Source organism: Sitophilus oryzae, unplaced genomic scaffold (genome assembly GCF_002938485.1).
Source record: "Sitophilus oryzae breed Bouriz unplaced genomic scaffold, Soryzae_2.0 scaffold_465_pilon_pilon, whole genome shotgun sequence".
NCBI classification, from domain to species: Eukaryota; Metazoa; Arthropoda; class Insecta; order Coleoptera; family Curculionidae; genus Sitophilus; species Sitophilus oryzae.
Window position 1 is genome coordinate 936093 of NW_022147046.1, and position 16735 is coordinate 952827.

General features: G+C 31.8%; 1 protein-coding gene across 1 annotated transcript in view; it reads left to right on the top strand.

Annotated features, from left to right (window-relative positions):
• LOC115885861 (adenylate cyclase type 2-like) overlaps window positions 1-16735 on the top strand; it is a 373787-nt gene that overhangs the window by 170171 nt on the left and 186881 nt on the right. Inside the window, exons 3-4 of the mRNA XM_030904883.1 lie at window positions 13214-13382; window positions 16364-16530. Of these exons, the coding sequence (XP_030760743.1) occupies window positions 13214-13382; window positions 16364-16530 (336 nt within the window). The remainder of the gene's footprint in view (window positions 1-13213; window positions 13383-16363; window positions 16531-16735) is intronic.

Sequence of the window (16735 nt, forward strand, 5' to 3'; positions counted from 1 at the left end):
GTCTTCATTTGCTCTTTCCTGTCCTAATTCAGTAGAAACGCCAGATGAGTCCTTAAAGTTCTTTTCTATTCTCTCCAAATAGCCTTTAAGATGCCATGTTCTATGATTAGTTTCTAATCCTTCTGCAGTAAGAACTAAATGTTTATCCTTTAATATTGGCACATTCCTTTGAGGATCATAGCCTTTATTTTTCAGTAAAGCACTAACAATTTTCTCATAGGCAGTTTTAGAAGGTTTTTTCACAATATCCCTAACATCTGTATTGGAGCACAGGCAACAGACTCGAGGATGATAAGAAATTTCAACTGCATTCTGTCCTTCACTATCTGGATCCATTTTTCTTGGATGCATTATATTTAAATTGATAATTTATTAATGTTACTTTCAATCACTATACTAGGTTTTTTGTCTTCTAATAAATTTCACTTTACTATCAAAACGTTTACTACTACCAAATATCAAACAGTTCTTTATCTTGATAAATGTTTCGCTTCCTACGGGTGTTAACGGGTGTTACGCGAAACATACATATCAAGATATTAAAAAAATATATTATTGCTGCTTAGTTTTTGGTAACAGTCAAACATTTGATTTATATGAAGAAAATCTTGAAAAAGAAGTCCTGTAAAAGAAACATATATACGTAACACTAAACCTTAAAAAGCAAAAACAAGTTGATATTCAACAATACAATCATACCTACAAGTAAATTAAAAAAACATTACTTTTTAGTATTAAAAGTGTCTATAAAAAAAACATATTTAACCCTAAAATAATTAAATAGGTAAATACACTGCGCCTCTTTTAAAGTGGATATTTGGATTTATTGCATAAAACATAACACCACTGACAATTTGGTTCCAAATAACAATTATCCAACTTAATCATATGTAATTCGTCATATGTAATTTTTAATGTGTACATTACAAAATATTACTAGCAATGTTGAATATAATTATGTATTTTGTACAAAAATGTCAGTGGTATTTTATTTTGTGTAATAAATCGAAATACCCGCTTCAAAAGACGGGCAGTGTATGTTTTCATTCAGTGTTTTTTTTTAAATTGATCTTATATTTAAATTTGCCGGCCTGAAGTTATACGAAAACGACACCAATATCAATATTTTACGTCTATAACAACTTTTCATAAATTGGACCACGCCTAACTAGGAGAGGGGGGTATTTCTCCGCTCTGACATGGATGCGGGGCTGGTACCAAAAAAAATCGTATTCTAAATGATAGTCTGAAAATTTTAAGGTATCTCATAATATTGCCTCACGAAATTGCAAGCGAACTATGTACTTTGACAAATTGGCCCTTGACTGATGGAAGATTTCTTCTAGTGTTGCTTTAATAGAAGCAATTTTTTTCAAAAAAAATTAAATTTTTTAATTTTTTTTTCGCGTAAAAAAACCTCATAATCGTGTTTCTGTGTGTGGTCGAAATATACTCCCCTTAAAAATATTTGTACTTATTTAAGCTCACCCTGTATAACGTAATTATATGACTAAGTAAATATAAATATTACTCTGTGTGATGACATTCGCAGATAGCTTGTTCCAGTGTGTAGGTACTACGGAGATAATATGCCTGTGTATACGTGTTCAGGAATGCTTTCATGCATGCCATTGTGTTGTGTCTTCGAAAATTACCCTTTTGTGCTGAAGCTCTGGCTGTGTAGTATATCTGTGTAGAGAGGCGTTAATTGATTTTGGATGACTCGAACAGGGAGGCAGTGTCTTTAAATTCTTATTAACGCGTTTTTGTATCGTTGACTGAAATGTAATATCCGTTTCTTTTTTTGTGACGTTTAATACATTCTTGGACCGGATATTCTAAGAAAAAAAACTTTATACAGGGTGTTTCAAAAAACATGTGCAATCTCTCGTAGGGAGATTCCTCACGTAAAAATATGAGTTATTTTTCATATCACCATAAGTCCGATTCTGCTTTGTTTCCTAGCTACAGGGTGTTAAAGTCTTAATATTTTTTCGATTTATTATAATCTTCTCCAAGTACTTTTAGCGCTTCGAATGAAATTTTGACTTAATCACTGTCACAGTCTCAACATTTCTAAAACTAAAGCTTTGTCGTATAAAAATTTGCTGCAGCCTTTTGTACTTAACAACACCACCATTGACGTCGTAAAATCTGTAAAATTCTTAGGGATTGTTGTAGACAATTATCTGAAATGGGATATGCATATCGACGCTTTGTCGAAAAAATTAAGCTCTGCTTGTTTTGCATTAAGATCCGTTTCTAAGGAGCTTAACTTGTCAGTGGCTAGAACTGTTTATTATGCACTTTTTGAGTGGCACCTCAGATATGCCCTTCCATTCTGGGGTACGTGTTGTGCGACTCAATTTGACCGCATTTTCAAGCTCCAGAAGAGAGCTGTTCGATATTCAATGGGACTAAACAGCAGAACTCATTGCCAGGACTTTTTTAAAAAATTAAAAATATTCACACTTCCTGCCTTATTTATATTTGAATCCCTTTGCCTAATACGTAAGCATGTATCAGCATCTCAAGAAAGGCCATCTCACACTTATCCACTAAGAAACGCGGAGCAAGATCTTTATCTACCTACCCCACGCTCAGAGTTAGTTAAAAGTTCAATATTATACAACTCGAAAAAAATGCACATTACACAATCACCTGCCATTTGAAATCAAATCCATAACATCATTTTCTTCATTTCGCAAAGCATTGAAATCTTATTTACTAGACAAGGCTTTCTACGCCGTAAATCACTTATATTCTGATAATCTAATTTGATCTTGTAAACACTGGTCTAATGTTTGCAATAACTATATTTACCAATAACATCGAGGTAAATTTATCTAGAGGTCATTGATATTTGGTATAAACTTACTAAATATTTTTGAATCTTATTTTTATTTTTTTTGTTCTTTGACATTGTAAACTTTTATAAATGTTTATTTTAAACAATAAGACTGACAATGTTATTTGTATAATGTTTTATATTTTAGTAGTGTTTCAAGGTACGGGTAGTGTCCCCATATTGCCACAGTATGGATACAGCGTAAGCCCCATGCTGCTTCGCTTCCATTTCTTAGTCAAAATCAGTAGTTACGGCTGTGTTGATTCATGGTGTCCTCATTCTGGCCCCTTTTGTTGTTTTGGCCAACAGGATCGCCGACAGACAGTACACAGATATGAGCCTACCTCACGCTGCTACTCTTCGAAACAGGATTGCCTCCAGAACAGCTAAGGGTAGATTTAGGTTTTGGTTTTCAGTCGATTTTCAGTCTTAACTAAATAACGTACATTTTAAATAATATCGTACAGACTATATTTAGTGGTTAGATTATTAAGAACATTTATGTCGATTTAGTAGTTAATGTTTTTATTTTATATTCTCTTTTGTTTGTTTGTTTGTTTACTTTGTTTGTTTACTTTACCTTTGTCTATAAATTGTAATTTTTTTTGACAATAAAGGCATTTATTTATTTATCACTGGAATATTTTTCTAAAAAAAGCATATACACCACTGACTGTTTTTTTCTTGTTAGAGCGAAATAGTATAAGCAGTTTAATGCTGATTAGAAGTTGTATCGTGATATTTTGTCGATTTCGGCCTCCTTGATAAGATAAACGCAATTTTATTAATTTGCCTTGATCCAAGTCTAATAGCAACCTTTAAAAAATTTAACGTCTTTAGTTTGCGAAAGTTTTAAATAAGTACTCATTGATTCCTCATCAAAAAATATGAAAAAAGTTCCTATAAACATGTGTATGGAAATGCATAGTTTTAGAGTTACGGAATGTTAAAACTTTTTAAAATTGGTTTTTTTTAATTATCTTGTCTTAATACCATTATTTTTTTACTCGAAATTGCTGTAGGATGGACTAATAGTAATAATAACTAATAGTAATAATATTTAATAATAAATTAGGTAAAATATGTAATTTATTAATTTTATTTCTATTTTAAATTTATTAATTGTGATTAATAAAATTGCGTTTATCTCATCCAGGAGGCGGAATTCGACAAAATATCAAGAGATAACTTTTAATTGACATTAAATGGCCTACACAATTTTGATGTCAAAAGAAAAAAAGTCAGTGGCGCACATGCTTTTTAAAAAATATTCCAGTGATAACCCATATATGCACGTCTCTGATAAATTTATGGACACTTTTTAAGCATTAAAATATGTAGCACTTATAGTAAGTTTTACCCTCAAAATTTTTTATTCGAATCATTAAAAGTATTTGGAAGAAAATTATAATATAAATCGAAAAAATATTAAGACTTTAACACCCTGTAGCTACGAAACAAAGCAGAATCGGGCATATGTTGATATGAAAAATAAATCTTATAGTGAGGAATCTCCCTACGAGAGATCGCACATATTTTTTAAAACACCCTGTATAATGTATATTCTAAACATCTTACTGTTTGACCAGCGGATCTGAAGCTACGGAAGGAATGCGAGAAAAAAAAATCGATATTGCCACGTTTATCTATAAAATTGCAAAATTGCCAGACATGAACTATAAATTTATATATATTTTTATTATATATAATGTGTTTAGCATATATTCTGACGTATATTATTAAGGAATTTTAGCGTAGTTCATATTGTTCGATATGTTTTATTTAATAACTTATTTCTTTCATTCTGTATAATCTGCTTATTATGAAAGTTGAAGATTTTTTAACGATATCATTGGCAAACCGGTATCGCCGCGCATGGCCGCCTATTCATTGAACATCATTGGCCAGAGTACGTCACAGGATTTGTTACCACGCGGTTGCCATGGCTTTTACGCCTTTCCTATTCGCTTGCTTTATCCCCAACTTCACGGTCTCTTCTGAAAAGAGTAGGAATATTGAATACTATTGAAATATCCAGTGGCGGTGTAAATTTTTGATCATTATTACTTTATTTCATTATTTTATACCGGTTATCCTAAACTTTATTCCTATATTTTTCGTATATTTGATAGTTAAGTTGTGTTTTATTATTTTGTTATATTGTTATAATGTTTTTCGTTCGTAGTTTTTAATTATTAATATCAAGTTTGATCGTATACTTGTGTTTTAAAATGAATAAATTTGTTAAGGGTAAGACGCTACATAGTCAGACAAGAGAAATAATAGCTAATTTATATAGGTATGTTAATAATAACGTGGATGAAATCTCATTTGGTTTATTTCCTTGTGTTCATAATAGGGTTTGCGATGAAGAAGCTACAGAGAGTTCGCTTTAGTTGCCGCTTAAACGTAAACTTGAGCGGATATTTTTTTATACCGGAGTTAGCGTATCGGCTATAAAAAGATTCACACAGAAGATAAAAAAAAAGGCTGAAAACTAACCCCGATAAAATGATATCCAGCTCTGGAAAGAAACGACCACGAGAGACTGCTGTCGAAAACTCGACGACTTTTTCGAAGTGGTCAGGAATTAGAAAGCTTTTGCAAAAATTGCAGGAAGAATCGAATTTTCCTTTTGCAGGGAAACGCTTAGGGGGTTATTAAAATCAAATAAATTTTTTTGGCGTAAATGTCAAAATAACAGATAAATATTAATGGAGCGGCCCATTATATTGCAGAGAGAGATATAAATATATACGCGAAATTCGAAAATATAGCCAAGTATTATCTATTTGGATGAAACATATGGGTAGACAATGACCTAACCTTTAAAAACTGCTGGCGGAGCGATACCATATCTGGTGTAATAGGCAATATTGGATCTACTGGTGAGTAAAATTATGTTTTGTTTGCGCTTCCAAAGTTAACTATTTTCAAGATTTTTTGCTGGAAATAGTTATATCTAAAATTATATTATAGAAAAAAATATAGTTAGTACAGATATATAAATAAATATACCTCAAGACTCAGTCTTGATCATCTGCTGATGGCAGACATGGTTAGCGAAACATGCGTCCAGTGTAAAATTAAAAGTGTTTTGGTGTATTGTACTGATTTAGTGTTTTATTTTGCTGTGTAACACCAAAGGTTCCAACCCCAGCTGTAATTATTTCTTCTATTATATTAACAACACAATAATAAAATGATTCAAAATATTTAAGGGAGCTTTAATAAAAGCTTTTAGTGTTTATCTGCTAACTCAACAGTAACGATTCAAACAGCATAAAGTTTTTTGAAAAAAAATATTAATCTGAGTATTATATTTATGATACACATTATTTTCATATAACACCGTACGCCCATGCCTATTTTATGAATGAAATTGGGCGTGTTTTGTTTACAACTGCATTCCCCTGCCGATACCCCGTAGCTACAGATCCGTTGGTCACACTATATATTTTGAGATACAGGGTGGTAACTTTATCTAAAAAAAATCTTCATAATAATTCTGATGTTGTTATAGATATCTTTATGATAGTTAATACACGTCTTCTATAGATAATTTTTGTTTTCACAAAAAATATAGTTTCTCCTAATTTACATCCAGCTGATGCGGAAACTATAGTCCGTCTAGAAAGTATCCGGAATTTTATATTTTTCCTAATTTTAATGTATTTCTTTTTCTGTAACACTCTAAGACAACAGTAATCCATCACGTAGGTTGTGCCGATAGTAGGCTATGGCCAAAATCGCATGGCAACACCATCTGTCAAATATTGTTGATTTTAAACAGGCTTAAGATTTGAGAAATAATGTCGCAAGTAAAAAAAAGAGAAATGGTGGAATATTTGTATAGAAAAGGTGTTCGAAACGTTAAAAATATAGTGCAATTGACTGAACTCGGAAAAAGTGCAGTGTATGAGACAATAAAGAGGATAAAAAATGGCACAGATATGAAGCATGGACCAGTTTCAGGAAGACCGCGTACGATTCTCTAAAACAATTTAAACGCTTTAGTGGCATTAGGACGACAGAATCCGCGCCTAGGGTTTCGCAAATTGGTTAACAGATTTGGAAGTCAGCGAAAATTAAAAGTGTGTCTAGAAACCGTCCGCATGTCACGAAAAGACAAAGCTACATATCCAAGGAAGTCAAAAAAATCCCTGCAATAACACCTCTACAAAGGCAGCGAAGAATGGATTTTTCTCAACGTTTTCAAGAAGATAATTTTAATAGTATTTTTATTTCTGACGAAAGTTGTTTCCAACTTAGTGGAAACCACCTAAAAATCCTATCAAAAGAAAATGTTACCGTTCAAGTTTCAAAATTTCCCACTAAAATAATGGTTTGGGGAGCAATATCTCAGCGTGGTGCTATACCTCTGTATCTACACTATTAACAGTGTCTACACTATTAACAGTTGATGGAACTGTTAATAGTGCAAGATATTGTGATATTTTAAATGGTTTTCTTCTTGAAACGGCTCATGTTTTATATCCAGAGTGGTGGCGTTTTCAGCAGGATAATGCGAGATGCCATACGTCTGCCTATACTAAAGCTTGGATGCAAGAACACCTTTTGGCAACAATTCCACGGCCAGCAGCTTCACCAGACCTTAGTCCCATTGAAAACATATGGGGATTAATGAAGATTGAAGTAGAACGAGCAGCTCCTCGAAATAAACAAGATTTGATTCGCTCAATTTTACAGGCCTGGACTACCGCCACTGAACATTATGGTGTGGACCTAGTTTCGTGTGTACCTGGACGTTTAGTTAGGTGTTTGGAGTTAAATGGAGGTTGTATAAGTCAGTAAAATTAAAAATTTGTTATAATTTTTTTAACTCAAGTTCTGAAAATATATTGTAACGTTTTTAGTTCGTTACATATCTTTTTTATATATGATATATATGATGTCTGGCGTATCGTCATCGGATTCCGTATCGTTCAGGCCTGATAATTTATTTGGCACGCTTGGCGTAATTTTTACGTTCCCTAGTCGCCAACCCTGTTATCGCTCTGGGGAGGCGCTGTCAACATCGCTTCTGTCAACTCTCTCCGTGCTTAACCTCACTTTGTTTTGCCGCTCTGTTGTATCCCGGCTTTTAGAAATGGTGATTATTTAAATCTTGCTGTATAATTTGAATCAGCTGCTATTTCAAACCAACAGGGTAGAGTTTTGGATGTCCCAACTTAACTTGTATTTGTATTTTGTTGGCACGTTGGCGTCCCTTTTCTTTTGTCCTCCAGAATGTTACATGGAATAAAGGACAGTTTCTTTGTTTTTTATTGAGCCCTCGGAAGTAATTCGAGGGTCCAAGGTACGGACTATTTACAAGGTACGGGCATTATCCAAGGTCCTAGTAGTATCCAAGGTACGGGTAGTGTTCCCCTGTACCGTTATCTTATGGACGGACTGTGTCCAAGGTTATGGTCCAAGCTTATGGCCCAGGTTACGGACATTATCCAAGGTCCTAGTAGTGTTCCAAGGTACGGGTAGTGTCCCCATATTGCCACAGTATGGATACAGCGTAAGCCCCATGCTGCTTCGCTTCCATTTCTCAGTCAAAATCAGTAGTTACGGCTGTATTGATTCATGGTGTCCTCATTCTGGCCCCTTTTGTTGTTTTGGCCAACAGGATCGCCGACAGACAGTACAGAGATATGAGCCTACCTCACGCTGCTACTCTTCGAAACAGGATTGCCTCCAGAACAGCTAAGTGTAGATTTAGGTTTTGGTTTTCAGTCGATTTTCAGTCTTAACTATATAACGTACATTTTAAATAATATCGTACAGACTATATTTAGTGGTTATATTATTAAGAACATTTATGTCGATTTAGTAGTTACAATATGATTTAGATTTTAGGTTTCATTACATTACGCCTTGTAATAGTATTACTTTTTTATAGATATTATTATTTCACTAACATCATATAAAATATATCAAATTAATTAAAGTAATGCTACATTTCATATATTCTCTTAAACTTTACATGTCTTGTATTTTATCATAGTTGTTTTCATAGATATTTAGTACAATTTTTAACTCCACTTTCGTTGACATATAACCACTATAATAATTATTAAAATTGTACAATGCTATTTACCATCACAGTCCATCATGAATAAATATAGTCATTAGTTTTAAGTAATATACAACTGTGTTTTCTTTTCTGTACATGCCTGGCGCCCAGTATTTATATTTTTTTGTTTATTGTTATTAATTAGTTTTCTTTCTAGTGAAATACCTTATACACGACTGCTCTCCGATGAAAAGCTGCCGTTCGCAGTGGTAATGTTTATAAAAAAACGCTACAATATATCGATAATTGTAATTTTGCTTTCTTTTTTCCGGATACTTTCTAGACGGACTATATTTTCACACTAAAGTCACCGCATCATATTATTAGCGATTTGACTTTGAACAAAAATGACTTTGTTAAAGCAAAAACTATGCGTGGGACGAAAAAAAATCGAGAGATAAATATTATTTATTATTATTATTATTAGCAAGAGAAAAAAGGTTAGTGGCGCCCATTTTTTTTAGAAATATATTCCAGTGATAAACCATATGCACGTCCCTGATGAACCTTTCGACACTTTTTTAATACAGAAATATGTAATATTTATAGTAACTCTTACCCTGGAAATTTCATTCCAATCGCTAAAACACTTGGAAGAAAACTAGAATAAATCGAAAAAAATGAAGAATTTATCCCCCTGTAGCTACGAAATGAATCGGATCTATGTTGATATAAGAAATAAATCTTATTTTTACGCGAGGAATCTCCCCACGAGATATGGCACATGTCTTTTGAAACACCCTGTATAAGTTTTAATTGTTAACAAGAGAAAGAAAACAACTAAAATTTACAACTTTGTTATCAAGAAACTAAATAAGATCGCAGCGAAATGAAGAATTTTATTGCGTTATACATGAAAATTACATTTCTGTTGCAGACAGTGTTGTTTGGCCAGAGAACGGGTTAAAACATTTTCTCTAGAATTTTCCCGAAATGAACATTCTTCCTTTCATTTCTTTTATCGCTGTAGAGATATGTACAATTTCATTAAAATCCTTCTTTTACGAGTTTTACGATCTTCTACTGGTAAAACATCACATTTTGATGGGGTGCAGTTATGTAGTGTTATACGAGCTCCTTGGCAAATTTAGCTGTAATAAAAAGAAATAAACTAGTCTTCAACTTTATAGCTCTGGGGCTTTCTGCGTCTAGAATTTTTATAATGGTTTTAAATTTATTTTAAGGGATTTTTATATTCATTAAACAGTTGATGAGTAGTATACAGTCTATTTTATAAGTTATGTAAGAGGCACTTTCCTGGAAATGCAGTACATTTCCTGACGATTAATTGGAGTTCCTATTATTAATTTTCTCTTTAATACAGTAACTATTCAATTTATACAGGGTGTTTCAAAAAACCAGATTCCTCACGTAAAAATAAGATTTATTTTTCAAATTAACATAGGTCCGATACTTTGCTTTGTCTGCTTTGTTTTGTAGCTACAAGGTGTTATAAAGTCTTAATAATATTTCGATTTATTATAATTTTTTTCCAAGTTATCTCTTGATATTTTGTCGAATTCGGCTTCCTTGATGAGATAAACGCAATTTCTTTAATCGCAATTAGTAAAATTAAAATAGAGATAAAATTAATAAATTATATTTTTTAACTAATTTATTATTAAATATTATCACTATTAGTTATTATTACTATTAGCCCAACCTACAGCAATTTCAATTAAAAAAATAATGGTATTTAAGATAATTACGAGGATAATTACAAAAAACCTAATTTTAAAATGTTTTAACATCCTGTAACTCTAAAACTATGCATTTCCATACCCATGTTTATAGGAACTTTTTTCATATTTTTTGATGAGGAATCAATGAGTACTTATTTAAAACTTTCGCAAGTTAATGATATTATTTTTTTTAAATGTTGCTATAAGACTTGGATGAAAGCAAATTAATCAAATTGCGTTTATCTCATCAAGGGTCGAAATTGACTAAATATCAAGAGACAACTTTTAATTGGCATCAAACTGCTTACACTATTTCGTTAACAAGAGAAAAAAAAGTCAGTAGCGTACATGCTTTGTTGTACTTTTGTTAGAAAAATATTCTAGTGATAACCCATATGCACGTCCCTGGTGAATATGTCGACACTTTTTTAGCTTTAAAATATGTTGCATTTATAGTAACTTTTACCCCCAAAATTTCATTCGAAACGCTAAAGGTACTTGGAAGAAAATTCAAATATATCGAAAAAATATTAAAACTTTATTGACACGTATTTTATAAATAACTTTTGGTTACATTCATAACAACAATTTTAAGCCAATATAAATTTAACTAGAAAGAAATCAATCGTTATTGAGTCTACTCAATGCTTTACTGTGGGCAATTACCACTAATGCTGTGGTGACCTTTGACAGTAACATCACTTAATGACATAGCATTAGTTATAACTCTGTGCTATGGAGCCAATGAAATCCGGTTTTAAAGCCTTACTAACGTGAAGGTATTATATTCGTTGATGTCTTTCCGTATCTAATTATTTAGTATTTTTTGCATATAAACAGTTTAGAGAATCAACATTTTTCTTTCATATACCGCGTGCGTCTCAAAAGTGGATCATCCCCTATAACTTTTTTATTTTTTCAGATAAAAGAACGAGATTTGGTGTGTTATTTTTTTAGAATGCCCGTCAAAATATATAATTGTTTTGGATTGCAACCGTTGTATGCGATTTGGCGCTGCTATAGCGGTCGCTAAGAACAACCGCAAACAATAACAGAAATAATTTTCTCTTGTCAAAGTCACAATCTTCAAAAATTATAAAATCTTTTAAAATTTAAACCGCTCTCATTGAAAAAATACTTTTTTTTTCAATTTTATTTACTCAAACCCGTGATAATTGTGAAAAAGTGGCATTAAAAACTTAATTAAAAGCTGTGTTGTGAACTGTGAACTGCAAAACCCTCGTGGATCGTGGCATAACGTCGGTTTTTAATGTTTAACGGGTATTTCATACATGTCCTTATATAAAATAAAGTTTCTTGTATGCAACACATTGTATTTTATTTATAAAATTAAAAGAAAATAACAATAAATTTGAATAAATAATATTTAGCGACATAATTCCGGAAAAAGCCGAACCAATCTGAAATTATCAAAAGCTTTGCGTCGCGACCGTTGCAAGAAAAGCGCCAACTAGTATTCACATTGTCCTTATGGGCACTTTCCAATCTAAACTTGTTTCATTTATCCATGCATATCATATGTCAACTTTGCATATTTTTTGCATATGGTTTATTTGAAATACCAAGTATGTGGTACCAAATTACTTGTAAAAAATGCTTTTTCCAAATATGCTAATGAGCCACCCTTGTTCCATTTGAAAAAATTGGGATATGATTAAAAATACGATTTGGGCATCTTTTAACCGGCCAGGACAAGACACGAAACACATTAGACGATCAAATCTATTTTTCTAAGGCTCCTTGATTAAAAATTAGTTTTTTAACACAGCCATGGTACTCTAGATTGAAATTTAAAATACAATTTGTCTTTGAGTTAATATGTCAAAAGTTGACATATGATATGTCATTTGATTCAGAATGTCATTTTCTATCAAATTTTTAAAAACGAAAAGTTGTGATTTTCAGTTTTTGAAGATACAAGATAATTTGATCAATATTAATGATATATTTCTTTTTAATGAACTAGTTCTTACATTTTTTAAGTATGTCTTCTAAAATTATAATAATGTGCTTTTAAAAAAATCGCAAACTAGCAAAACCGGTGCTTAAATGCTTGCTGCCGTAGTTAAAGCAGCTGACGTGTTATTAGTCACCTAAAAAGTCTTATTAGGTTTATTAACAGGGGCGGATACAGGAATTTATTTTAGGGGGGGGGGGGCCACAAATAAAAAGTAATGTAGAATATGCATTTTAGGGTGCCATTTTTAACTCAAAAGCCGAATATTTAACCCAAATTACAGATTTTTTTGGGGGGGGGGGCCATGGGCTCCCCTCTCTATCCGTCACTGTTAATAAAATATAATACACTTTAGACGTTCTGAAGATATCAAAAGATATCACAAATTGCACTTACAAAGATTTTTCAAATAATTATTATAACAAATTTTTTGTGTACTTGCTATTTAAACCCATGTATTTGTTTAAGTCTCTTGTTTACGGTATTTTCCGATGGTGGCAGCACCGGCGGTGAATGCTGAATATACGTAACATGCCAATTCCGCACATATTTAGCACTAATATAGAAAATATATTATGTATATTCTAATATAAGTAATTAACATTAGTTATTTGTTTCAGGATTTACATAAAAGTATTCTACCAATTGCTGTGATGTCAGTTGTTACCTTCACTCTGATTGCCATTCTGATGGCGTCACAATTTCCGGTGGTGTTAGAGTCAGAAGCATGGGCACTTATGTCCTCTTTGACGATCACAACAGCTGCAGCCACTGCCATGCTACTTCTAGGTGAGTATAGTTTATCTGAGTCTCTTAATTTCGGCACTATCTTTGTTGGTGCATTTTTCGGCGTCGTCGGGACTAAGGAGTTAGGAGTCTCACTACTTCCAATTGACTTCGGAAATACTATAAAATTAAATACACTATAGATAAAACAAAATTTGATTGGTAGTCACATCCACCCATACTTGAGATTAAACATCAATATATTTTTTTGGCATAGATCTGGAACTCTTATTCTTATAGTTTAATTTTTAAATCTCTCTATTGTGGTTTTCTTTCGTAAAAGAAGTTCAGTAATGTAGTAGTTGTACAAAATGCACTTTGTGGTAGAGTATTGGGAAACTAATGACGTCAAAGAACTAGATATACAGGGTTATTCTTAACCTATACGCATAAACTTGGGAAATTATTGCTGATGACAAATAATGACTAATAATGAAAAAATAAAATAAAATAAAAAAAAACATAAATAAACATAACATACGTAAAAATTAAAAATAATCATACAGAAAGTTTGGTTTTACCTTATTAAGTAGTTGTTATTAGGTAGTAATTGTTAATTTTGAAGTTTAACTTGATATAATGTCATTTTAACAGAACCTCACCGGTTTTTGTAGATGTATCTGTTTTAAAAAACTAAAGTGTTCTCGAATAGTTGAATTTAAATATTTTAAATAGTTTTTTTTGCTTCCGACGACGGAAAGAGATAAACTTCCCGAAACGTTAAGCATTTTTTTGTTCGTTAGGCAAATTTGTGTATCTGTAAACCTAACTTCTGACAAGTAGTTTCCGTTTGGGATTAACGCAGAAATGTTTACAAAAAATAACTATTTTATTTTGTAGATTTTCTTGCAGTGGCGAAATAGCCATATAGGATTTTTTTGGAGAAATGAAAAAAATGTTAGTAAAATATTTTTAGATTCTGAAATAATTTGAGTTTTTTTTCACAAAAATTTATCACAAAAATTCATCAACTTTATCAGTAAATACACATTCAATTTAATGAAATTTACGTTTTTTGTTTTTATTTCAAATAGTTTGTTATCTCCGTAAATAAAAATATTTTATTAACTTTTTTTTTTCATTATTAGTCACTATTTATCATCAGCAATAATTTCCCAACATTATGCGTATAGGTTAAGAATCACCCTGTACTTGTTGCATAACTATTTACGACTTTAATTAACAAATAAAGGATTAAATCGTCGGTGAAATGTGATAAACTGCTAAACTCCATTATTCCTAATTTTACAAGAGAGCAAAAAAACGGTACAAAAAAATATGTAGACATGTAGGAAGTATTTTCATGCGTTAATATGATAAAGAGATAAGAATTTTATTTGCTGAGAAACAATATAACTCAATATTTCGTGCTACATCATTTTTTTCAGACAGAATAGGGAGATAGCAGATATTCGTCTTGCAGAAATAAGAAATAAAAATATACTTCTGGAGATAGCAACCTTTATTGTTTGAAATTTTAAAAATGGAATCGAATATTACCCAAACAGATTTAGTAATTATTAAATAATCAATTAAATTTAAAAAATATATGATACTCCCAGATATTTATAATATCGTCGGTCTAGAAGCAAAACATACAAGTCCAAAAACGAATAAATTTTTAATGCATTTTTAAAGATCTGAAGTAGCAGCATTTTGAACTTAATGAATATGAAAATAATTTAAAAATTAAACTTATAATTCTTAGAAGATATGGTAGAATTCTTCCATGTTTATCCTAATTTTTATACAACGGTAGTAGACCGGAAAGCTTGGAAAACAGTGCGTGATTTTATTAAATTTTTATTACTTTTCTCCTTATTTTTTATTTTTTATAAAAATTATGTATCATTTACGTAGAAAAACGTGGAAAAAAATAAAACTGATTAGGTATTATGGAAATTCTTGTACAAGTAAGTAATGGTTATTTAAACTATTTATAGCACGCCGATGAATTGCTCGTATATAAAGAATTTAATTTTTCCCCTTACCCTTTAGGGATACCCCGTATTTACAAAACGGATCGACGCAGGGTCGGACTGGCCATATTATATATATAACTATTAGGGGGACCCCAGCCTTCGCGTGCCCCCTTTGTAGTTCATTATTGATTCTTAATAATATTTGCTTTTGCATTGCATTATGGCATTTGCATTGCATTGATTTACCTTGAATTAGGGTAGTTCCCTAATTTCTATACAGGGTGAGTCTTAAATAAGTGCAAATATTTTCAGGGCTGGTAAATCTCGATAAAAGAAACATAATATTTTCTCTTTACCGTTTTTTCAAATAAATCCAAAACAACCGAGTTATTTCATTTTTAAAATTTCCAATTTGTTGCTATAATTTTGAGAATCAGTGGATTTTTTTCTTGTAAATTTAATCTACTACCTATGTTGCCAAATTACAAACAAAGTATGTTTTTAAACTAAAATTAAAAAAAAAATCCAAACTTCTTTTTTAAAATTCCAAATTTTCAAAAAAAATTTCGCCCAAAAACCTTATAATCGTGTTTCTTGGGTCAAAATATACTACCCCTAAAAATATTTGCATTTATTTAAGACTTACTCTGTATATAATAGAGAAAAATTGACCAAAACGTAAGGCGAAAAAATACGCAAAAAAATCCACACGGGCCCCTTCTTACATTGACACCGGGCCCCTTTGGCCTAGTGCGACCCTGGATCGAAGTACTGTCCTAAAGAAACATACGAGTAACAATCCGTGTGTGTTTGCTTTAGCGTGATCGTAACGGAAATTATGGACTTAGCAGCAGTTCGGTGGCCATTTCAGATCACTGGGAGTTAGCAGATATTATTGAGTTAAAATTCCAAATTTTCTTTAATGGGAAAAAATGCATTTGCTTTCTCTACTTATAGAGTATTTTTTCTCTTTCTAATGGTATAGAAAAACTTATTAACGTAAAAATGGAGTTAGCAGGTTATCACCTTTCACTGACGAAATGTATTTTTCTTAATTTTCAGCTGGACGACATGCGCCGTTGCCACTGTTTGCACTCCTCATAGCACTCCATACGATGTTGCCGCTTTCACGTTCGGTAGCTTTGGCGTTAGCCATCGTCGTTACCGTTGCTCATTTGGCAACGTCGATAGCTTATAGACTGCACGAGGACGAATCAAATTTTATTCAGGTAAATTGACATTATATTACCATAGAAACGCGTGTTGATTTTAGGACTTTATATAACATTAGTGTAACTAGCAATTTATCCTGGGGTGGTCCTGAGGGGGCCTGGGGTTGAGACCGGGGGCTAGGGCTTTTGTTTTTTTAAAAATGAAAAATAATTTTAAAAAACACATTTTTTAATAAAACGTTTACATGAATTTCTCTATAAA